The 24,443-nt window shown below is 58.8% G+C and overlaps 1 protein-coding gene across 6 annotated transcripts in view; it reads left to right on the forward strand.

Annotated features, from left to right (window-relative positions):
• The window catches only part of PRDM16 (PR/SET domain 16), a 336,220-nt gene that overhangs the window by 298,164 nt on the left and 13,613 nt on the right, over nt 1-24,443 (forward strand). For 4 of the 6 annotated variants that reach the window (XM_086342572.1, XM_086342574.1, XM_086342576.1 and 1 more), the window contains 7 exons: nt 5,327-5,540; nt 7,372-7,519; nt 7,978-8,131; nt 11,760-13,173; nt 16,414-16,501; nt 19,369-19,538; nt 20,163-20,240. In XM_086342572.1, coding sequence (XP_086198698.1) covers nt 5,327-5,540; nt 7,372-7,519; nt 7,978-8,131; nt 11,760-13,173; nt 16,414-16,501; nt 19,369-19,538; nt 20,163-20,240 — 2,266 coding nt within the window. The remainder of the gene's footprint in view (nt 1-5,326; nt 5,541-7,371; nt 7,520-7,977; nt 8,132-11,759; nt 13,174-16,413; nt 16,502-19,368; nt 19,539-20,162; nt 20,241-24,443) is intronic. The other 2 variants (XM_086342573.1, XM_086342575.1) reach the window with 1 other exon arrangement.

Genomic DNA, 24,443 nt, shown 5'->3' on the forward strand with positions numbered 1-24,443 from the left:
GGAGGCTGGCTTTTCCCTTCCTGTCCTTCTTCCCCCACAGCCCCCCCCCCCCACCACACACACACAAATACTCCAAGGCTTAATGATTAATGCCACTAACTGCAAGTTTCTCTAAGGAACTGCTCCAGTGTCACGGCCTGGGAGTACGGTTGACTGGGCCAGGGAGCTAGGCGTCGGAATTAGCAGGAAGCCCCCGGGAGCAGGGTGACCTTCTCGGTCCTCAAGCGTGGCCCACCTTTGTGGGGCAGCACTTTGCACCCGTGAGTTCTTCCAAAGGCTCTCTCTAGAGAAGGACAATTCTATAAAATAGAGTCGACCCACCCTTTCCTCTAGACTTTGGTTTTAATCAGCCATTCGAGAAAAGGAAGTAGGTGGCTAAGCTCTGGGTATCAGGGGGATGGTCTCATTTTTCTTAAAATAATTGTTGAAAAGACCTGTGAATCTTAGATAATGTACTCAGAAAGATAAATTCGACCACGCTGGGCTATGGGGTTTTGTTTGTATGATGACCGGTCTTTCTTCTGAAAGGTTATAGAAACCTTGATTCCTGGCCCTCTTCTAATGCCTGGTCTTAAATAACTTGGGTCTGCATTTTCCTAATTTATCAAACATCTGTGGGCTAATTGCTTTCCACACATAATAGTCCAACGTCAAATATTTGACTTTTCATACCCTTGGCTGTCAGGATCACTCCTTCACCTCCCAACAGCCACCCCTCCTCAGTTAACTCTGAATCGCACAGAAAGAAAATGTAAAAATGTTCCTCACTAAGATAATTATCATAAAAAATCTTTTATCCCAGTCCCAGTGAATGCAGGGCCCCTTATCACGGCAGGAACTTGGAGTGGGCTCTTGAGGGCTTTTGAGCCTCCAGTCTGTAGATTAGCATGTAGATGCCACATAATTGTGTCCCCCTGGGTTCCCTGAAGCCATTAGGCACTGATTTATTTTTCTGTTACATTCCTGCTTTGCCGCGAAAAGTTGCCGAGGGAACTTCAGACAGACGCAAGGCTCAGACTCGACACACAAGACATCAGGCCAGCATGGTCTCAGTTTAGTTGGATTTGGGCGGAAGTCAGAGCATTTGCCCCGGCCCACAGCCCCCCTCCCCGGGTTTAGATGAGGAGAGCTCAGTTCTGAGTCACAATGCTGCCTGCTCTTGTTGGGGGCAGGGGCTCTGGCAGGATGACCTCCAGGTATCATGGAAGAAGGGAGGGCAGGGGGACCTGCTCTGCCAGTTCACTGCGGGGAGCGGCCCCAACCCTGTGGACCTGGGACTGACAGCACTCTTCCAAAGCTGCAGCTTTGTAAAGAAATTCAATTCCAATTTTCCTACAAGTGACTCAGAGCAGAGGGAAGCCACTTTCAGGTTCATTAGTTCCAGGAACTTTTTATTTTGTTTTTACTCTTTTCAGTAGAGAGGAGAAAGATTTCTCTTTCAAGAGAACTTCTTGCTCTTGGGAGAAAATAAAGAAAATCATTTCCATTCAAATATGCCTTTCTTTTGAGAAAGGCTCAAAATTGCTAACTTTTCCCCCTCTCCAGAAAAGGTCAAGAGGATGCAGAGTATTTGTATAAAGCATGAGATAGACAGATATAACATAATACAGCACAATGTAGCATAATACAGAGTGTGACATACTCTAGTGTTTCTTTTAATTGGAGTTGCTTGTGCTGGGAAAGTGAAAACCATCCAGTCCAGGCGCATCTTTCTTGCCCCATCCAGCTTGCCCTAGGTGTGTATTCGATGCCAACTTTACCTGTGTGGAAGATGAGGGGCACCTGTCCACACCATGGCATGAGTGGGCAAGGCTTGGATGTGTCCTGTTCCAGCCTCTGTCCTTCGACAGGAACAAACTTGGGTCCCTGGTGGGATGGGGACTTGGAAGGGGGGGCACCCTCCATCACTGGTTCCATCACCTCCAGGACACCCTCCAATGCCTTTGAAGTGAGATGCAGGCTGAATTTTCATTATAAATCCAAATTCCAGATCCAAGCTGAAACATGAGTTGGTCAGTGCTATGAAAAGGTGGGGTTGGCCCTTCTTTTCTTTTCAAATTTCAACTTCAGTGACTGTTTTGGGCCCAGAAAGAGTGATGTTAGTGGTAAAGAACCTGCCCGTCAATGCAAGAGACACAAGTTCAATCCCTGGGTTGGGAAGATCTCCTGGAGGAGGGCATGGCAACTCACTCCAGTGTTCTTGCCTGGAGAATCTCCATGGACAGAGGAACCTGGCAGGCTACAGTCCATGTGGGTCACAAAGAGTCGGACATGACTGAAGCGACTTAGCACGCTTAGCACGAAAGAGTAAGATGCGAATTGACATTTCTCACTTCCTCGTAATGCTGGTGGGAGGGCCCCTTTCAGCCTCATTCCAGCCCAGGAAGTCAGAGCAAACCCACAGCAGCGGTTTTGTGGGGCCTGGGCATCCGGTTGTATTCTAAGATGGTGTTCTTGATTCCAGTGGGAAGGACCCCATGTTTCTAAGGACAGGGAAGCCCTGTGGGGGATTGTGGGGGGGTGGGCACTGACATCGCGCCCCATGCACATACCACACAGGGTGCCTTTCTTATACCCTCAGCGGGAAACTGGGACTCAGCCGCCTGCCCCCAGGCACCCAGCAGAGAGAAGGGTGGGTACCAGCTCTGCCACTTCACCTCCGGATGCCCCGGGCGAGCCCGGCGGCCTCCCCGGGCCTCCGTGTACCAGTGATAAAACCTGCGGCCTGATGCGAGGCTCGGGGGAGGAAACATGATAACGTTCCCGGGCACCAAGCCGGCCACGTGGAGGCGCCCCACCGCAGGTGCTAAGCTCACAGTAGACACTTACCTGAAGCAGCATCCAGGCTCCCTTCTGCTTTATTTTTATTTGTTGTTGCTGTTTTAAATATTTATTTATTTATTTGGCTGTGCCGGGTCTTAGTTGCAGCACATAGAATTTTTAGTTGTGGTATGTGGGATCTACTTCCCTGACCAGGAATTGAACCCAGCCCCCCTGCACTCGGAGCGCAGAATCTTAGCCGCTGGACCACCAGGGAAGTCCCCTCCCTCCTGTTTTCGAGGCAACATCTCACAGACCTGCCAGTGGCTATTCTGCCGTGTGTGTCTTTCTTGCCCACCTGACCCCTCATGGGATCGTGTTTGGGGCGCCACTGTGGCACCAAGGACCGGCCCAGGGCCTTGATGGGCTTCATCTTAGAATCTTCTCTGACTTAGCTCTCCAGACAGCCACAATGCGCCCCTTTCCTTCTGGCCGGCAGTGCTGCCCGGTGGCAGGGACACCAGGCTGCTACAGGTCTTGTGTTCGCGGATGCTGGCTCAAGGGTCAGCTGTGCGGCCGCTGTCCCTGCCTCCTCTGCCCAGGCTTCCGTGGTTGGTGAGGACCTGCTGGCTCTCTGGCCTCCTGCAGTCCATCCTATGTCTCGGCCTGTGTCTGGGGCAGGTCCAGGGGTCGGGGCACAGCCTTCCAAGCTCCTAGCTAAGCTCAGGTCCCCACACACAGAGCAGGACTGGGCATTGTCCCCAGATTCCACAGACTCTAAGCAGGCGCTGCTTCCTTGTCTTGTTCTTGATTTCCCGCGAGCAAGACCGTTCCTGACAGCCGCCTCACGTTGGCCAGTGGGCTGGGACACCAGGACTTGTTTACGTCTGGTCAGCACCAGGCCTGGCTCCCCCAACACATGCATGTCCCCCAGGCTCCCAAGGAAGGTGACAGCTGCCTCCCCGTGCATCCCAGGGTGTTGTCCAAGGCCCGGGGGCTCAGCCAGGGGCATCTCAGGGCTGGATCCCACAGGAGTGTCTCCTTTGGGCATGGGAACTTGGGCGCCCACCGGTGGGGGTGCCGGGTGTGGCCAGACCCTGTCCTCAGGGGTCTGTGGGAGCAGTGGGTCTGCCCTCACGCCCAGGGAAGCTTCCAGTCTTGAGGAGGCCTCCCTGCCTGTAGTCCACCCCTCTCTTTCCCCCAAACCCTGGCCACAGGCTCATGTTGCCTAGCCACCCCTCCCTCCTCAGCAATCTGGGACATTGATGGTGGCCCTTCTGCCACAAGGAGGGGGCAGGAGGCAGTCCCCCACCTCCCTCCATGTCCCCACCTCCCTGGCTTCTGTACCCCTCAGGGTCAGGCCCTTCCAGTTAGCATCCAGCCCAAGGTCAAGGCTCTGCCCACTGTGGGACCCAGAGGTCCTTGATCATGTGCACATGCACACTCACACATAAATGCACACATGCCCACACAGATTCACACCAACACACTAAAACATGCACAAATACAATCACAACTCATACACACATTCAGAGACACAAACGTGTGCATACAAGTGTGTATTCACCCACAAATGTGCATGCACTCACGAATACACATGCACACCCAACACACTAACTCATGGGCGGTCATGCACACAAATGTGTACACTTAACATGCACGCATGTGTGCACACATAACACATATGCATGCACAGAAACACATCCATTCACATGTGCCAAGTAAGCACACAACATGAACACACAAACATGCACAAATGCAGGCGTACAAGTGTGAAGCTATGCAGACATACAAATTTTCATACTAGCCACAGAGAGAAATACATGCACACATACACAGGAGTACACATGACACCAGCACAAACATGAGCACAAATGCACAAAAATGCTTGCACACCCGTGCAAAAGTGCCCCGAGAAGGCGGCAGACATGCTGGAGTATCCACCCATGTTCACACACTGCTGCGTACCTGTGCACAAGGAGCACACACGTTCACACAGCCACTCACAAGAACACCTTTTGATTCATTTGTGCGGGTCCGCTATCCAGACCTGGGGGACACGGGGTGGTCCTCGGCAGGGAAGAGGGGGCCCCCGCTCTGGGGAGAAGCTGGGTCCAGGCAGCCACGGGTGGAGAATGGCTCGGAGGTCGTTCCGCGGGACTCACAGCTCCAAGCTGTCTGGCTTGGCAGGGTCCGCAGGATGCTGCCTCGTAAACTTCATAGTAGCCGCCTCCTTTTTATTTGTTTGACCTTGACAATCATTTATGATATGCACCAGAGCCCAGCCGTCTCTCCTCCTAATTCATACACAAAGCACTTAGCCTGACTTCCTTCTCTGCTCCCGGCCGGCACGGGGCCCAACACTCCTCAGAATTTCTTATGGTGGAGTCTAGGGTCCCTCCGGGTCCCCGGGGCAGCCTCTCTCAGCACAGGACATGAGCAGGAAGGATGCCGGAGCCTGGGGGGCAGGCCTGCGGGCTCCCCGCACCCCCTGCAGCCCCTGGGCCTGGGTGGGCCTGGGGTGGGTCCTGGGCGCCTCCCCACGCTGGTCCTCTCTCCCCTGCAGAGGAGCCCACGTTCCGCTGCGACGCGTGTGACGAGCTCTTCCCCTCCAAGCTGGACCTGCGGCGCCACAAGAAGTACGCGTGCAGCTCAGTGGGGGCCGCACTCTACGAGGGCCTGGCTGAGGAGCTCAAGCCTGAGGGCCTGGGCGGTGGCGGCAGTGACGGGCAGGCCCACGAGTGCAAGGACTGCGAGCGGATGTTCCCCACCAAGTACAGGTGCAGCTCCACCCCCCCTGCCCGCCTCCCCCACCCCCCAGGAGCATCACGGACAGCTGGGTCAGTTGGCCCTGGGAGCACAGGGGGAGCCCTGAGAAGGGCAGAGGTCAGCCTTGGGCCCTCCAGCCTGCCCAGGCTGAGAAACCCAAGGCTCCATAGAGCATGGAGATATGCCTTTGGGGCAGGAACCCGGCCCAATCATCTGCTCTTGGGGACAATGCAGGCCCACGAGCTGGCAGTTGGAGGTCACAGCTCACACCCTGACCCTAAGGGCCTGGCTCCTGGTCAGAGCTTCCCCACCCACAGAGAATCCTCAAGGCACCCACTAGAGCCACTGCTGCAACCCCCCATCATGTCACCAGGGCTGAGCTGTGGGGACAGACTTGAAGGAAGTCAGGAACGCAGGCCAGGCCCCCAGATATGCAAGGGTCAAGCCCCAGCACCATTTCCAAGATGAGGTCCAGGGCCAGGCTGGGGGACGCTGCCCAAGGGGTTCTGGAGTGGCCTGACCCTCTGGACACATGCAGACTCCTTCCCAGACAGTGGATGTGGGCAGGAAGTGGCCACCCAGGGGTCCCTTCACCCCCCACCCCAGGTACCAGCCTCTGTGTCCCATGGAAGCCCCCACCTGTCCCAGGAGACTTCATGGATGTGGGCACAGATGTCCAGCCAGCCATGCGATGGCTAGACGCAGCCTCCCAGGCCCCAAGGCAAGGCAGGAGTCAGGACCTGGGAGCTGGGGACCCCAGTGGGGAGAACCAGGCCCTAAAGTCCCCGGGCTCCAGGGACCGGTGAAGACCTTCACAACCTGTGCCCGTCCTCCGCCTCTGAGGATTTCCTCCGGGACAGCCCCTGCAAAGTCAGAGTGAAACCCCATCAGGTCACTAACTGGCTGTAGGATGGAGGGGAATTGAATGCCAATCCCCTCACAGCCCCCTGGGGACGGGAAACCCTCCACCCAGAACGGATGACTGAGAAAATAAGAGTTTGGGCAAATCCCGACCGAGGCCCTTGGCGGTAAGCGCTGCTCAAGAGGACCCGTGTTTTCTTTACATAAACACATAAATCACAATTAACAACAGGGGAAAAGATACAATCTGCCGGGTGCTGGAGAACCAGGCGTTTCTGATCTAAATGGATGGCTGGGCCCCGTAATTAACGGGCCATGAAGTATTGCTGCTTTGCTCATGAAGATTAACGGTCATACCTGGGACAGGAGGAGAAGTGGGGCATCCCCCGAGGTGGGGTGGGGGGCTCCAGGCAGCCTGTTCATCCAAGTTCACCCCTCCCTGCAGCTGTGCCTGCCTTCCCATCACACCTCACTTGGAGACCCCTTGCTCACTCCCGCCACCCCCGTGGTGTATGCATGGTGGGCAGCCTTTCAGTCTGGCTTGGCCAGGGGGCATGCTCTGGGCACTTAGAGGGGTGACCTTGGGTTTCCTGGGCCGCACCCCCACTCCGGGGCTCCTCTGGGACTCGTGGCAATGTTGGAAGTTTCTAGACCCATTTTTTGTTAGGCCCAAGGTTAGCATCAAGGGGAAGTTTGTCTTGAAATACAGAAGTGTGAGCTGGGGCCCCGCCTGGCTCTGGATGCCTGGGGGTGGTCTTGGGTGAGGGCCCGAACTCCATCCATGCCCTGGCTTCCCCCCGCCATCTGACGTGGGAAGGCCGTGTCTGCTGGTCCACCCAGTTGCCCTGTCCAGGCAGGAGGCAGACAGACTGGCTGCCAGGCCTCTCTCTGCTCTCGGAGCAGGAGGTGGCAGGGGCTCTGAGGGGCGGGGATGAGGCCCTACCCTCCGGGCCCCTGGTGATCCTGGTCTCCCGTGTGCAGCTTGGAGCAGCACATGGTCGTCCACACGGAGGAGCGAGAGTACAAGTGTGACCAGTGTCCCAAGGCCTTCAACTGGAAGTCCAACCTCATCCGCCACCAGATGTCCCACGACAGCGGCAAGCGCTTCGAATGTGAAAACTGCGTGAAGGTAAGCGGGCTCGCCCCCCTGGCCCCGCCCATGCCAAGATGCAGAGCACATGTGGGAGCCATGGGCCCCGAGCCATTCGAGAGGAAGACAGGAAGTGTGCAGGGTTGCACAGCGGGGAAGCAGAGGGGGGCCAGACCCAGGTCCTCTTGGGTTCCCACCTACATGGCAGGACAGACTCCTGGGTCAAAGACCCGGACCTTAAGAAAGCTTCTGAGCTCCTGTCTGGAGCACCCTCAGGGCCACAGTTCTGTCGGGAATTATTATTGAAGAACCAGAGTCCAGGGAGGCCTGACAGCCCACCTAAGGCCATCCAGCGGGTCACTGCCCCAGCAGAGACCTGTCCGGCCAGGCTCAGGGCGGTGGGCAGAGCGCCCAGTGAGACCCCCGTCCCATGACCTGACCCGGGGTCCACAGGGAGCAACCGACAGAATGTGACGCACCAGCGTCTGTGTCCCCAGGTGTTCACGGACCCCAGCAACCTACAGCGGCACATCCGCTCCCAGCACGTGGGCGCCCGGGCCCACGCCTGCCCGGACTGCGGGAAGACCTTCGCCACCTCCTCGGGCCTCAAGCAGCACAAGCACATCCACAGCACCGTCAAACCTTTTATATGTGAGTGAGTGGTCACTGCCTGGCCCCCGCCTGGCCCCCGCCCAGCTCCCTCCCGCGTGCCCAGGGTGGGCAATGCTTGGGGGTCAGCCAAGGGGTGAAGTCCTCAGGCTCTTCCCTGCTCGTGGGACCCCATCTGTCCAGAAAACACTTGTGGCAGCTGCCAATCCCTCTGCCCAGGGGTGGCTGCCTCCTGGTGCCACTTTATCATTACCCTGCTCCCTCGCACCCTCTCATTCTGGGATCCATCTTGCTCTGGCCTCACTTTCCCCTCCTGCGCCCCTTGGGTCCTCCCTGTGGCTCACTCATCCAGTGGCTGGAGGTGGGCAGTGGGTAGTGAAGATCCCTGTGGTCCTGCAGAGAAGCCAGCAACTTACCTTTTCCCTCCCCACCTCCCCTTCCCCACACACACGGGCTGCCCAGAGCTCCAGCAGGTGTGATAATATCAGTGCTTCCCACCCACCTGCAGCCTTTGGGGACCCCAGGCTGTATCCCCGTGCTAACCTGGGTGGCAGGGGCCAGGCATGAATAACTGGACCCCTGTCCACATGCCGTTGACCTGCCAGTGGAGGAGACGGAAGCTAAGCCATCACCAGGGTGGCAGGAGGGCTGCAGGGTCAGGAGGCTCTCCAGGTGCCCAAGTAGGTGTCATCTGGCCCATATGCTGGGAGGTGGGATGGTCTATGGGTAACCCAAGTTCTGGGGAGGGAAGTAATAGGAGAGGAGTCAGAGGTCACAGAGTTAGGTCCTGGGAATCTAGTGGGCCAATGCAGGAGCATGACCCTACTTCTCAGAGTTCAGGAGATACTGAAGGTTCTTCTGTCTAGCATTGCACCAAGTCATCTCACTTGAGATTGTGCTGAGTCACTGTTCACACCAACACAGAGCTGACTTATCGGCCAGCTTAACTCACCAGTGTTGTCCTGACTCATGGGTCACACCAGTATTCTGCTGAGTCAGCATTCGCACGAGATTGTCCCGACTCATCCTTCACATCAGCATCACACTAAGGGTCATTCACATAAGACTGTGCTGAGTCATTGTCCACACGAGGTTGTGCTGAGCTGTCATTTCACACACTAGAGTTTGCAGCACCCTTACAAAACCTGATGGAGCAGGGACCACGCTGTGTCCAACCGAAGGGAAGTAACAGAGAAGGAAACAGTCTTGGCAGTGTGAAGTGACAAGGCTTTCGAGGCCCCGCTGCAGCTCCAGGGGCCTGACCCCAGGCTGGGTGGCCTGGGACCTCTCTGGTCCCAGCACATCAATGTTTGGGGTGGGAGGAGCTAACTCGGGGAACTTGAGGACTTGGGTCTCAGTGGTTTCACCAATGTGGGGGTCTCACAGGACTGGACTGCTCCCCCAAAGAGGCCATACTCGCTGGCTGGTCAGGCCTTTGTTGAGTAGCTGGGGCTGTGCTCCCTTCCTGCCCACTGCTCCGAGTTTAGGCTTCCAGCTGTCTTGCTAGAGGTGACTGAGCCCCCATCCCACCTGGGTCACCCACTCCCTTAGTGAGGGAAAATGCACTTCTTGAGAGTGAGTATGTGTGTGTGTGTGCATGTGCACACACACACAATCCACATGCATACTCTACAGGAAAAGAAACTGCTGACCAGCGCAGACAGTGGCCAGGGTCCCTCTGCATCCCGCGGGCATGGGTACACTCCGCCAGGCGCTGGTCCCGCGTCCAGCTCGTGGTCGACTGCTTGGCCTTTCCCAACCCCTGCAGGAAGCCAGCTCCCTTTGCCAGCTCTGTTAGCCATCATAGGACCAGGGACCCACCTCTCCAGGGATGTCAGTCTCCCAGAGGCCTTTCTGTAGCCCCAGCATTTCATCAGGATCCCTTTCTCATGTGACTGGGTGGATGGGAAGCAAGGGTCCCAGGCTCCCTTCGCCCAGGCATGGCCACTGGTCCCCGAGCCACCCCCACCACACACACCAGGAGTTGCCCTGGAGGGTGCCATTTCCAAGCTCAGGATGGCAGAAGCCACTGATGAGGTGCCACGGAGCCCCACTATGGGGGACAGAGGGCGTCACTGAGCCTCTTCAAGGGCTGGGAACATAGCAAGGTGTCACTGGTCTGGCCAGGAGCCCTGAGCCAGGGAGTGGCCTCTCTTCCCCCGAGGGTCGGCAGGCGGCCTGAGGGTATTTATAGACCTTCCCAAGGAGCAGCGGCCCTTCTGCACCAGCCTCCTCCCAAAAAGGGCAGATTTGATTAAACGAGGCAGTGCTCTTCCCCCTCAGCCTTGAAAACGTCCCGCCAAGCCAGACAGCCAGGAAGGCAGAGCCGTTAATATAAATAGATATTGTGATTAAAGAGCACGATCAGCTCGGGGCCAGCGCTCCCAGCGAGATTCGCATGACATCAGGCGGCGAGAGTGTGCGGAGAGCAAGAAACATGCTGAAATCATTGTTTCCACGGGGGCTGCATTTAGGAAGCAAATCGTCCTGCAGAGAGAGAGACAGTGTGTGTGTGTGTGTGTGTGTGTGTGTGTGTGTGTGTGTGTGTGTTGCTCTGTTGCTGGTTAGGAAAACAAGAAGAGAAAGAAAAACTGGCGGTTGTCCGACACTCAGCTCACCATTGGGAAAATGGCGAGACTGGGTCGCCAGGGCCTGCAGGGCCTGCCGCTCGGCTCTGGCCGCCACCCTCTCCTGTTACGCACAGAGCTGGAGCGGCCTCTCCATCCCAGTCTGGGGAGGTCTCACTTTTCTCAGATGTGGAACCAGCCCCCTCAGGGGCTCCCCTCCCACCTCCACCTTCTAGCCACCCCCAGACTCTGATGTCACAGCCAGGAGCTCTGCTCCCCGGCCTGGGGATTAAGAACCCCAAGGGGCTGGTCGCTCCTGAGGCCTCCCTGTCCTGGGAGCAGCTCACAGGGCCGGAGGCAGAACAAGGGGGGAAGCTGAGAGCATTTTAAACCTTAGGAAGTGGGCGGCCTAGCCCAAGGGGTGTTGTTTTACTCCCTTCTGCTGAAACAGCGTGGCTGGCATGGTAGGGAGACCCGGTGGGGAGTCTGGATGGGCAGGTGCAGCTGCACACAAGATGGTATGCCGTGTCTTTGCCCATCTCTGGGAGCAACTTTGAAGACCTCGGTCCCACCTGACAAACTCATGGGGTCAGGAGAACACAGAGCAGCAAGGCCCATTCTCCAGTGAAGGCCGAAGTGGGTAGAGATCTACCCAGGCCACCCAGGGACCCCAGGGGAGGAACAGGAACATGGTCGCCAACCCATTTTGGTCACTAGAGACCAATCCCAGGGAAGGGTGCATGTGCATAGATATGTATATGTACACATGTGTGTGCAAGTACATGTGATGACACAGTTATAGTGCAACGAATGTTTGTGAACATACACACTCATGCATGACACACTTATGTACACAAGCGCACGTGCCCATAGACCTGTGGGCATACCTACATGCATGCATACACCTGAGCACACATGCAGGTAGTCATACCCAGTGACGCACATGTGCACACACACGTGCACATGTGCACTCACACACACGCACACACATCCAGGCGCACGCCACTCCAGGCACTCAGCCAGACCCCCAGTGCCCCAGCCCCAGGCAGTGCGGGTCCCCGTCGCCTCCCCTCACACCGCTGTCTCTGCCCTGCTGCCCCCAGGTGAGGTCTGCCACAAGTCGTACACGCAGTTCTCCAACCTGTGCCGCCACAAGCGCATGCACGCGGACTGCCGCACACAGATCAAGTGCAAGGACTGCGGGCAGATGTTCAGCACTACCTCGTCCCTCAACAAGCACCGACGCTTCTGCGAGGGCAAGAACCATTACCCGCCGGGAGGCATCTTCGCGCCCGGCCTGCCCCTGACCCCCAGCCCCTTGATGGACAAGGCCAAGCCTCCCCCCGGTCTCAACCACGCCGGCCTGGGCTTTGGCGAGTACTTCCCCTCCAGGCCGCACCCTGGGAGCCTGCCCTTCTCCACGGCACCCCCCAGCTTCCCCACGCTCACGCCCGGCTTCCCGGGCATCTTCCCTCCATCCCTGTATCCCCGGCCACCTCTGCTACCTCCCACGCCGCTGCTCAAGAGCCCCCTGAACCACACGCAGGACGCCAAGCTCCCCAGCCCCCTGGGGAACCCGGCCCTGCCCCTCGTCTCCGCTGTCGGCAACAGTAGCCAGGGCACCGCAGCGGCCGCGGGGCCCGAGGAGAAGCTGGAGGGCCACCTGGAGGAGGCATATGCCACCAAACTCAAGCCCCGGGGCAGTGACCTGTCAGACGGCAGCGACTTCGAGGACATCAACACCACGACCGGGACCGACCTGGACACGACCACGGGCACAGGCTCCGACCTAGACAGCGACGTGGATAGTGACCGCGACAAGGCCAAGGACAAGGGCAAGGCGGCCGAGGGCAAGCCCGAGTTCGGGGGCAGCACGGTGCCCCCGGGCGCCCCGAACACTGTGGGCGAGGTTCCCGTCTTCTACTCGCAGCACTTCTTCCCACCGCCCCAGGAGCAGCTGCTGACAGCCGCGGGCGCGGCAGGCGACTCCATCAAGGCCATCGCGTCCATCGCCGAGAAGTACTTTGGGCCCGGCTTCATGGGCGTGCCGGAGAAGAAGCTGGGCGCGCTGCCCTACCACTCCGTGTTCCCCTTCCAGTTCCTGCCCCACCTCCCCCACTCCCTGTACCCCTTCACGGACCGTGCCCTCACCCACAACCTGCTGGTCAAGGCCGAGCCAAAGTCGCCCCGGGACGCCCTCAAGGCCAGCGGCCCCAGTGCCGAGTCCCCCTTTGACCTCACCACCAAACCCAAAGAGGCCAAGCCCATCCTGCCGGCGCCCAAGGTGCCCCCAGCCCCGGCGTCTGGCGAGGAGCAGCCGCTGGACCTGAGCATTGGCAGCCGCGCGCGGGCCAGCCAGAACGGAGGGGCGCGGGAGCCCCGCAAGAACCACGTGTACGGCGAGCGCAGGCTGGGGCCCAGCGAGGGGCTGCCCAAGGCGTGCCCAGCGCAGCTGCCCCAGCAGCCACCCCTGCACTATGCCAAGCCATCGCCCTTCTTCATGGACCCCATCTACAGGTATTCACATGCCCCGCCCTCACGTGCTCTCCCTGGGGACCACCTCCCCTGCTCCCCCAAGCTTCGTCCCTCTGTCTTTGCAGCTTCAGGAGGTGCTTCAGCTCTGGGCAGGGAGGGGTCTGTGCTGCTTTGAAGTCCAGGCCCGGCTCAGCACTTTCCTAGGGTGGGTGCCTGGCAGGGTCTTCTGGGCACACTTGACTCCCTTTCGCAGATGCCACTGGGAGAGCCGCTGCCCTCCCTTGAACCCCAACCCCAGCCTGCCCTCAGACTCCACCCCAGAGGCCCACCTGCTGATGTCTCCAGCCTCCCTCTCTGAACCTACTCTGCCTCCCATGACACGCCTGGCTGTTAGGTCTGCTCAAGCATTTCTGCTTCCCTGTGACTGCCCTGTGGCCCCTACATGGGCCCCACCCCTCTCTGGAGCCACAGCTGGGGTTCCTGTTGGCCTAGGGGCGATCAGAGGAGGAGCCACTTCTCCCCAGAGGGAGGAGGAGGAGGGAGAAAGATGAAAGCTCTGGAAGGTTGGCAAAACATCAGCGTTCCAGCCCTCTGATAGACCTTCTGGTGAGGGGCCAACTGATTCCCCCTCCCCAGTTTCTGAGTAGGCTTTGATCAGGGGGTTTTGGCCCCCATTGCACGTGTCCCAGGGTGCTGGGAGGGCTGAGCCCTCAGGAGGGAGCTGTGTCCCTGGGCGGGGCTGGGAGGGGCACGTGTGGTGCTTCAGCCACTATTACAGGCCCATGGCTCTGTGTGGGAGGGGCCCATGTGCACACAGGTGAGTGTGTCTACGTGGGAATTCAGGGAGCGCATGGCCACTTTGAGGGCTCGTGTGAAGCACAGGGCCCAGGCAGGGCCTGGGATGGGCGTGCAGGTGAGGTCACCCCTGCCAAGGTGCAGCGGGAAGAGTGGTGGCAGGGCTGCCAGCGACGGGGAGGAGGGAGCACGGACCAGCCTCCTGCTCTGCCTTCCGCACCCACCCAAGTCCCCCCAGCCGCGCTCACCCACGGCCCTGGCTGGCCTGTGTCTGCAGCTGGTTCCATTTCCTGCCAGGTCTTGGCGCTGTCATCACAGGAAACCTGAAAAATGGTCCCTTGGGTGTTTCTTTAAGAACACACCATCCACAGATGGTGTGAGAAAGTGACCAGAGGCCGGTCACCACTGACAGCGGCTCACAGGCTTTCTGGGGTGAATATGCCCGTCAAAGGCCCAGGGGGCACCTGCCAATTTCAGTTGAATCCGTGGGACTCAGTATGGGGGACAGGATATAGCTGGGGTTCGAGGGAGGAGACCCCACCAGGGCAAGCAGCCCTCACAGAGAGGAAGGGGTGGGACAGGAGACCTAGCGAGCAAGGCTCCTGGTCAAGCCTCCCGAGTTGGAGCCAGCAGGCCTTCAAGAGGCTCTGGGTTAATTGTTTCCCTTCGGCCTCCTCGTCCACCCTGTCCCAGCTCCCCTCCCAGCCCCCAGCCCTCCTCTGCCCCTCCCCTCCCCACTGCAGGCCTGGTTCAGGGCTTTGGGCCTTTTTCTGGAAGTTGGCGGGGCAGCCAGTCAGGCCTGGAAGCAGGAATTGGTCGCAGGGCCCCCGGACCCTCCCCTCCTGCCTGAACTTCTCTGAGACCTGGCTTGTACCAGGCTCTTGCCCTCTGGATTTAGGGTACAGCTGCTGATGGAGGGGCTGCCTGGTCCCCAACTTCACACACAGACACCAGAAAAATGCCCGAGATATGGGGTAACCTCTCCCCACTGCCCCGAGCCCAGTCAAGATGATCACTTGTGGTGTCGAGAGGGTTACCTCCAAGTGAAGGCGTGGGTGACAGTCACTGCCTGTGTAAACACTGGCCAAGGGCTAGGGGACAAGGTCCTCCAAGCTCCTGGATGGTCCTGGGGTGACTCCAGCCAAACTCCCCAGTGTCCCCACAGGCCCCCCCGGGTGTGACCATGGACACATACCCATAACCCTCCTTTCCCCGGGTTGGAGGAACCCCAACACCGCCAGGCTGACTCCCCCCCGACCCTCCAGCCCTTCTCACCTCCACGTGCTGCTGGCTCTGTGACAGGGCCAGGGACACTGTGATGACAAAAGCCATGTACCTTGGCAGGGTGCATGTCTTCTGGGGGTCAGGGCCAGCTGGAAGGGGCTTCTCGGAGCCAGCCTGCTGGGCTGCATGAGTCACAGAGGGCAGGAGAAGGCAGAAGACGATCTTCAATACCCCCTCACCCACTGTGAGACCCCTTCCTCTTTGCCCACACCACCCACCCCGGGGGCCTTATTAAAAGACCGACCCAGCCCAGCTTTGAACGGGGCCTCTGCTAAGGCCCTGAGGTCACCTAGGGGCAGAGCTGAGCCCTACAGGAGTCGGAGTGTGGCCCTTTACAGACAAGGCGGCGGTCCCTGCAGCTGTGTCTGCCTGCAGGGAGGTGGTAGGACTCCCCAAGTCACCTTGTGTAAATCTGGACTCCCATGGGGGGCACTGAGGCGGGCATCGTTTGGAAATGGTGAGAGGAGGAGGTCAGGGGAGGAGGGACAGCCTCCTCTTCCACTTGCTGTGATTGGCAGTTGTACTGGCATTTGGGGAACATTCTGGAATTGTTGTCTCCAGCAGCGGTCTTGAGGTTTTAGGTAGACACTGCCTGGCTGCTGTGGGGAGGCCCTGAGACCTCCCCAGGACAGAAACCTGCTGATCACTCACACAGCCCTGCCCGGATGGACCCTGGTAGCTCACACACCCACCCAGTTGGACAGAGCACCTGTGCCAAGGGCTCGGCAGAACAGGGAAGTTGAGTGTAGGCGGCAGCCCCTGTGTGCCCCATGTTCCGCTGTTGGGGAGCCCAGGGACCCCAACAGGGCTGAGCCCTCGCTGGCCAAACGGGTCAGTGGGCAGAGGCTGCCACACACGGGACCCTTAGGGAAGAGTCCTAGCTCCGGCATCAGGCGTTCATCACATGCATGGGTGCTGGCAGCTGGGTGGTTGGGGGGACACTGGGGAGACTCGAAGGGGTCCAGACCTGGGTGTGGTGTGGGGAGCATGTGCTCATACAGGCAAGTGCACAGCCGGGTCACAGACCGTCCTACGACATCAGGTGAGATGTGGTCACAGGGCCCGTGGAAGTTGGGCTCGAGGTGAGGCCCCCACCTTGTGACTGATGGGGCACAGGTGGCAGGAGGGGCAGGGACCACGGCCCCTCCCCGCCCAGTGCTGGGCCGCTCAGTGGGGTCCGTAACCCTCTGTGTTGCTGTCCAGCAGGGTGGAGAAGCGGAAGGTGACCGACCCGGTGGGAGCCCTTAAGGAAAAGTACCTGAGGCCATCCCCGTTGCTCTTCCACCCCCAGGTAAGGCCAGTGGGAGCGTGAGGTCCATCCAGGCCCAGCCACAAGCCCCAGGCAGGTCTCTGCTTCCCATCTCTGCACACCCACCCATCCCTGTGAGGCTGGGGAAGATGAGACAGGGCCAGACAGGTGAGGCAGGAGGGTGGTCCTTGGTGGGGGCGCCCTAGGAAGCAGCCAGGGACACTGGCCATGGGTGCCCCCCTCGACCCACGGCTGGGAGGGGTAGTGAACGTCCCCCTGCAGCGGTGGGCTGCAGCTCTGATGGAGCATATCCAAACATTTGGACCATAGGGAGAATGAATAGGAGAGACCCAAGGAGGTGTGGACGCCAGCAGCCTCTCTGGTACAAGGGACATGAGGGCACTTAAGAGAAAAGGTCAGCAGAGGAGGGGCGGTACAGGGGGCAGAGGCAGGGAGCAGGACAGCAGCAGAGGGACTGGCATCGAGCTCAGGGGATCCCAGGGGGTCGTGGACAGACAGACTGCCCTCCCCGGGGGATGCAGAGGGTGGTGAGGCCACCTGTCAAGACCAGAATCAGGAGTCTGGGAAAAAGAACCCCCAAGTCTGGGGAGTAGCCACAGACCCCGCCAAGCCTGCAGGCACTTCTGTGCCCCTGTTCTCACCGCTTGGAGCCCGGCCCCGGCCCCAGACCCACGGGCCTCCCCTGCCCCAGCCGGAGGACTCGGGACTGAGTTGTGGGCCAGCCTGGACCCAGACTCCAGACCCGGGCATTGTTCTCTCCCTCCGCGTTTCCCGCCTGGGACAAACCCGTGGTTTGTGGAACCTGCACCCCGCCTGGGTTCACAGCTAAACTTACTGCCTCCCATTGTCTCATGGGGGCCTCGGAGTTTGGTTAAGAACTTCCCCTGGTTTCCTCAGGCCCTGCTGGAAAAAGCAGGCAAGCCAGCCAGGCACATCCTGTGTTTGTGTTTGTGGGGGAGCTTGGCCGGGAATATCTGATCAGGCAAAGTACGCCAGGCGGGCCGGAGCCTCCCAGGCCTGAGGAAGAGGGGCCTGGCAGGGGGCTGGCTGCCCATTGTCTCTGCTGCCCGCTCCCCCAACCAGCTACCCCTGCTGCCTACCCCTGAGCCCAGTTCCGGGGGTGGGGGTGGGAGACGTGACTAGTAAGTCCCCTGATGAAATGGTCTGAAGTGAGGCCATCACTGGGACAGGGCAGCTTCCAGCCACTGTAAAGTCTTGGGGTGGGGGGCAGGGGTCACAATGCACAAAGACACCAACATGCTATGGTCAGCTGCCTCTCATTTCTGAGGCCCGACATGCAGGTGTGCAGCCCCTGGTGGAGCAGGGAGAGGCAGTCCTGTCAGGCCACTGCTCCTCACCACCTCTGGGGTCCCGGGGAGTCTAGGGCAGTAGTCCCAGAACCTCCCAAGGCTGCAGCTAAAACTGAGACCCACTGGCAGATGGGCAGCAGTCTGTGTGCCTAGATCCCATCATCTAGGCCATGGATGTGCCAGTGAGAGACTGGACAGCATCTGAGGGGCCAGGCAGTGTCCATCTGTCCATCAGTGGAGATAGGCGGGCCGTCCACAGCTGGAAGCAGCATGCGTCTGACAAGGGAGCATGCCCATCCCATAGGCCCAAATCCTGCAACTATGCAGAGCTGGCCAGGGTCTAGGTGGCAGCCCAGCATCAAGGGAGGCCTCAGCCATAGGATGGACCCCATCTTCTGTTTGTTAACCCCTTTCTGGTGTCTTATCATAACCATTCAGTTGTTCCCCAGCCTAAACCCTGAGGGATTCCAGACACAATGAAAACTCTTCCTTTCTCAGTCTCATCCCAGCCTCCCGCAGGGCCTGACTTGCAGCAGGCAGTCTCAGGTGGAGAGGAGAAATGCTGCTAAGGCCTGCGCAGCCCCCTGCCTACTTCTGTCCCCCAGCCCCAAGGCAGGCACAGGATTCTAGTCAGAACCCTGCCCACCAGATGGAAATGAGCAAGGCCAGGAGAAAGCAGCTCCCTTCTGCTCCCCAGGCAAGCCCTTGGCGTCTCCAACGAGCAGACAGGCAGCCCCTCCGGTCCATGTCACCCCGTCTTGTGTCGCACGTCACGTTGGCTTCGGCGTTCCACGGTTGGGTGTAGTCTTAAGCTGTTGAATTTCTTTTTAGCACTTTGCCTGTAGTTATGGTCTGCTGCCACTAGGTGGTAGTGGTGCTTCAGGTTTGTGAGCCATTTTTTAATTTGAGATTCAGATAGCTATCTTAATTTTTTGGGCTTCTCTGGTAGCTCAGTCAAGAATCTGCTTGTAATGTAGGATATCTGGGTTCAATCCTTGGGTTGGGAAGATCCCCTGGAGAAGGAAATGACAACCCACTCCAGTAGTCTTGCCTGGAAAATCCCATGGACAGGGGAGTCTGGCAGGCTGTGGTCCATGAGGTTGCAGAGTTAGACAAGACTGAGCGACCAACACTAACTAAATTTTTTGACCACTCAAAAAAACGAACAAAAAAGGGTATAATTCTGTCTTCATCCCAAATTAGGCATAAGGAGTGCTAGCCAGGGATCGAGCCAGCAGGGCTTGCTGGCTGGTTTCAAAGTAAGGTGCTTTGTGATCACAAGTGTCAGTGACCCGCATCACCCAGGGGCTGGCAGGTGATGGTCAGCTGCATCTCCCCCAGACTGGACCCTGGACTGTGACGGGGTTCCAAACAAGGACCAGAGCAGGGCTGGCTGCAGGAAGTGAAAGAACCCAGCCCAGTGGCCAAGAAGAAGGAGACCGCTGGTTCCAATGATACCCTGCTTGTCCATGATCCATGCTCAGTCACCCAGGATACCCAGGTGTGGGGTGGGTCCAGGCGCGTCAGGACTGGGGTTGCAGTGGAGCCCCACAGCCTCTCTCACTCTCCTGCCAACAGATGTCAGCCATTGAGACCATGACGGAGAAGCTGGAGAGCTTCGCGGCCATGAAGGTGGACTCTGGCAGCTCCCTGCAGCCCCTCCCACACCACCCCTTCAACTTCCGGTCCCCGCCCCCAACGCTCTCAGACCCCATTCTCAGGAAGGGCAAGGAGCGATACACGTGCAGGTGAGATGCGGTGAGCCCCTGAGGCAGTTCCAGTGAGGCGGCCGCAGGCGCCACAAGGGCCCATGAACCTGCACTTCCAGGAAAAAGCTCAGTCTCAGCCAGGGTCCGCATGGTAGCCGGTGGACCACTGTCCCCTTGAGGTCATTCCCTGAAAATATCCACACCAAGCTGTGCTCCAGTGAGCACAAGAAAATGCAGCCTTGGCCAGCAGGTTGGAATTTCCAAGCCGGAAGCTAAGGCTGCTGGTCCGTCTTTAACCCCGGCTCTGGGGGTGGTGGGAAGCTCAGCACTAAGGAGAGATGGCCGGTCCCCAGCGGCACAGGCCTGTGCAGCCGGTGCTTTCCAGCTCGGCCCAGGCTAGGCTGGGGGCTGAGAAACTGCCTCGGGCAGGGGCACGGCCCTGAGCGGGCCAGTGTGGGCCAGCGCCAGCTGCCCAGTGGTGTGTGTCCAGCCTCTCTGTGACACTCAGCTGGGCCCTGAGGCCGAGGAGAAACTGAAATCCAGGGTGTGCAGTGGGTCACCTGCCCCCAGGTGTGGGAGAAACAGCACCAGAAAACACCTGGGTGCCCGCCTCTATGGCAAAGCGCCTGCCTGATGGACCCCTCCCCCACTGCCTGCCCCCAGGTACTGTGGCAAGATCTTCCCCCGGTCAGCAAACCTCACGAGACACCTGAGGACGCACACCGGGGAGCAGCCGTACAGGTAGGAGCCCGCCCAGTCGGGGTGCGGGAGGCAGGCTCCTGGCGGACCTCCCCTTCCCCTGCCACGGGATGGGCAGCAGGTGGAAGCAATGCTTGACCTTGCTCCAGGACACTGGGTCACTCCATCCTGGCCGCTCAGCCCTCACGCACCTGGGGATGTTGTAAAGATCAGGCTTCTGGAAGGTTCCCGCCCACTGACCCCAGAGCGTGTCTGGGAGCAGCCCTTCCTCCTGACACTGGGGTGTCAACTGGAGAGTGAAGCCAGGCCCAGGGGTGGTCTGTGTGGAGAGGGAGCTTCAGCGTCACCACCACCCAGCCCACCTCCACCCACCTCCCCACAGCCGCTGGCCATTGCTGACCTCAGCCCGGGCAGGGGACCAGGGTGAGCCCCTAAGGCAGGGTGGGCTGGTCTCAGAGAAGGAGCCCCGTGCAAACTTGGATCCTACCCAAGCTGGGGGCATCCTGAGGATTCACCTAGGTGCCCCGACCACCCTAGACAGGAGCACTGTCTGCCCCCACCTCGCTCCTTGGTGTCTAGTCCCCTCCCTGCAGAATGTGGTCGCAAGCGCATGGGGGCTGTGAGAGCCTCTACATTTCACGTTCACAACTGGTGGGGGCATCTCCCTGTTTCAAAGACTTGGAGCCTCAGGCTCAGAGACGCCCCTGACTTGCCAGGGTCCAAGCTCACAGCCACACTTGCTGACCATTCTGGTTGGTGCCTAGGGCATTTGTCGGCCAAGAAAAGAGCTGAGGGTAACATCCTGGCTTTTGGGGAACCCACCCGGTGGGGGTGGGGCCGGGAGTCCCAGGGAAGGGAGACCTTGAGACAAATTGGGGGATGCTGGTCCCAATGCCAGGATGACATCTTGGGCTGTCTGGTGGACAGCGGCCGTTGGGAGCAAGGGGTCTGGCATCATTTTAAGTGGGCAGTGTCAGGTTCCTGTCGTCCGGGCACACAGCTGGGAGTGACCCATGGGTCCAGGGTCCTGGACCCATCCCTGTAGCAGGGCAGCTACAGGGGCTCCTGCAGGCATCATAGCCCCCAGGCCCTGTCCCAGCCGGGTAAGCGTTAGCTTACATTGCTTACCAGTCATCTGCTCAGTGCCCTCAGCTGGCCCCCAGCACACAGCCTCCTTCCCTATTACCCTCCAAAAGTGACTTACAACTTAACAAAGGAGGGCTCGGCCTGCTTCTCTCCCGGACAAGGAGCCCTGTGTGTTTCTGTAAGGAGAACCAACTTCTGGACAGGGTTGCATATAAGAGCCCCTGGGGGTTCAGGTCCATGTTTATAGAAGGATTTAATTATCATTGATTTCTTTTGCTCTTTCAATCTGTGAGTTTCGACACAAGTAACAATAATTGCTTTGAAAGTTGGCATTGCAAATCCTGACTGTATCTAGCTCAAGGCAGCCCCACAATGAGGAGTTTGGGGTGTGGGCCTGTCTTGTGACATCACTGGGGCATCTGGCCTCACTTTGGGAATTGGAGGGGCTTCAGTTGGAGGAAAGAAAGTGCAAGTTCATCCACAGAAGGCCAGTGCTGGCACAGCCCAAGTCACCCCAGTGACGCCAATGAAAACCGCCACTGCCTGTCTGTACCCCATATGTGTGCACTGTGTGTGTGCCCACGGAGGCCCAGCTGGTGGGTGGGTGCCCCCACAAGCAAGAGAAAGACAGACCCCTTAGTGTGACACACAGTGGGCACGACCCCTTAGTGTGACAAACCTCTGCCCGGCTGGGCCGGTGTCCTAGTTTAGAGATCTCTGAGTGAGGCTGGGAGATGAGGGGCAGTTGATGATGTTTTTTCAAGCTCCAGAACATAGGGCTTGTTGAGATGTGGGAAGGAGGGTGGCTGCTTCCTCTGTCCTGGCAGCCTGTCCAGGGGTCCCTCCGGCACTGCCCAGAGGTGGGTCGGGGGTCTTGATGCACGTGCTCTGGATGCACGTGGGCTGACCGTGGCTCCTGGCGGGACCTGGGACTCCGGCTCTAAGGATGCTCACCTCCCCCCATCTGCAGATCGTTTCCTCTGTGGCTCCCCATCCTGCTAACTGTGCTGAGTCCACGTGCCCAGCAAGGTCCTGTTACCATTCCCATCAGGGCTCCAGGTGGCCCATACGTGTCTGTTCTTTGTTCATTTTATTGTTAAGCCTGGGTTACAAAGGGCTTCCCTGGTAGCTCAGCTGGTAAAGAATTTGCCTGCAATGCAGGAGACCCTGGTTCGTTCGATTCCTGGGTCAGGAAGATCTGCTGGAGAAGGGATAGGCTACCCACTCCAGTATTCTTGGGCTTCCCTGGTGGCTCAGATGGTAAAGAATCCACCTGTAATGCGGGAGACCTGGGTTCCATCCCTGGGTTGGGAAGATTCCCTGGAGGAGGACACGGCAACCCACTCCAGTATTCTTGCCTGGAGAATCCCCATGGACAGAGGAGCCTGGCGGGCCACAGTCCATTGGGTCGCAGATAATCAGACAGGACTGAGCGACTAAGCACACAGCACAGGGTTACAAAAATCTCTGCTATCTTTCCTTTCCCGGTTTTTACAGTTACCTAAAGCCTATCTCTCTCTGGTGGCTGGTACGGCCCCACTAGGTTCCAGAGTGGACACAGCCACCGCCCCACCAGGGGCCATTTCACTCTCCCCGCCCGGTGCTGCATCTTCAACACCACTGGCTTCCCCGGGGCGGGGGCAGACGCGGTCACAGCAAGGTCCCCTGGCTGCCCGCTGCCTCGGCTGGCCGGTCTCCGCTCTCCCATTCCTGTTGGAGTGCGATGGTGTGCTATTTTATACAGCACGGCCATAAATTTCACTGCCACTTGTCAGCTTATTTACAACGCAAATTCCAGCTGCTCCGAGAGCCCTGCTCCCTCGCAGCCCTGGGCTCACCAGTCCCCTAAATTTCAGATGCACTTCTCTGGGCCATTTATTTAGATTAGAACCAGGAGAGGGTCAGATTCAGAACCCTGTGACCAAACTGAATGTGTGGCTGCTCTCCCGGCCCCTCCCACCAGCAGAGGTTGGGGAGTGACGGTGCTCAGGCCCGCGACCGAGCTCCTCATCCAGTCCTATTTCTCACTCAGCTGTCCCACTGCTCAGAGATACTGCACAGCCACTGCTGGGGCCCAGCGAGGGTCCCTACTTTTCCAAAGATACAGGAAAGGAAGGCTGAGTGTGCAGACATCCGTGTAGACCGAGGCAAGCACCCCATGCAGCCTGTGGGAAGGCTGTTGGGTGGGCTGGGGCCAGCTTGGCCTTGCACTTGCCCTACAGGCAAGCCTGGCAGCACTGGGGGGTGAAGGTTTCTGTGGGTTTGAGGGTGTGTTGGGGGCAGAGTTGAGGAGCAAGATGGTGCAGGCAGGGATGTAGAAGTCCTCCTTCCTGGACTATTGAGAGGGGATTACTGGATCAGAGCACACCTGAGCATCTCTGCTCAGCCCAGAGGGGAGAGGGTTGAAGCCCCAGTCCCACTGCTCTGTCACCCCAGCTGAGAAGGACAAGACAGCCACCCTCATGGTGCCGGCAACTGGGACAGGGGTCCAAGTCGAGGCTGCTGAACATTACACGACTGTGGGACGACCAAGGCCCTACGTCCTAGGGGCTCCCAGGGGCCTGGTGGCAGCTCAGCTGGCCCAGCAGGCCAGCCCCAGGGCCAAAGCGGTGGCTTGAAGGAGCTCGGGGGACTAGTGCGTGGATCATGGGCAGCTCTTAGCCCATCTGCTGTGGAGGCAGCCAGCATGAGTCTGGCCTCAGGCAGCATCTGGAAGCCTCGGGACTGAGTAAATGAAGCCCGAGAATCACATCAGGGGAGCAGTCTGGGCTCCTCCAAGCAGGGCCCATCCCATAAGTATTATCTCCTGGGTGAAAGTGTTAGTCACTCAGTTGTGTCCGACTCTTTGTGATCACATGGACTGTAGCCCACCAAGCTCCTCTGTCTGTGGGGATTCTCCAGGCAAGAATACTGGAGTGGGTTACCATTTCCTCTGACAGAGGATATTCCCAACCCAGGGATCAAACCTAGGTCTCCCACGTTGCAGGCAGATTCTTTACCATCTGAGCCACCACTGAAGCCCTACAGGTAGGGAGAAGCCACCCACGAGTAGGGGGTGGTAATTTGGGGGCTCTCACCCTCCCACCACAGAGAGCTGCCACCAGCTTTGAGCAGGAAAAGCTCAGCCCCGGGCCCCAGTGGCCAGCCTGGGGGTGTCAA

Source organism: Bos grunniens, chromosome 16, assembly GCF_055505025.1.
Source record: "Bos grunniens cultivar Pamir isolate PY7600 chromosome 16, Bosgru_T2T1.0, whole genome shotgun sequence".
Classification (NCBI taxonomy): Eukaryota; Metazoa; Chordata; class Mammalia; order Artiodactyla; family Bovidae; genus Bos; species Bos grunniens.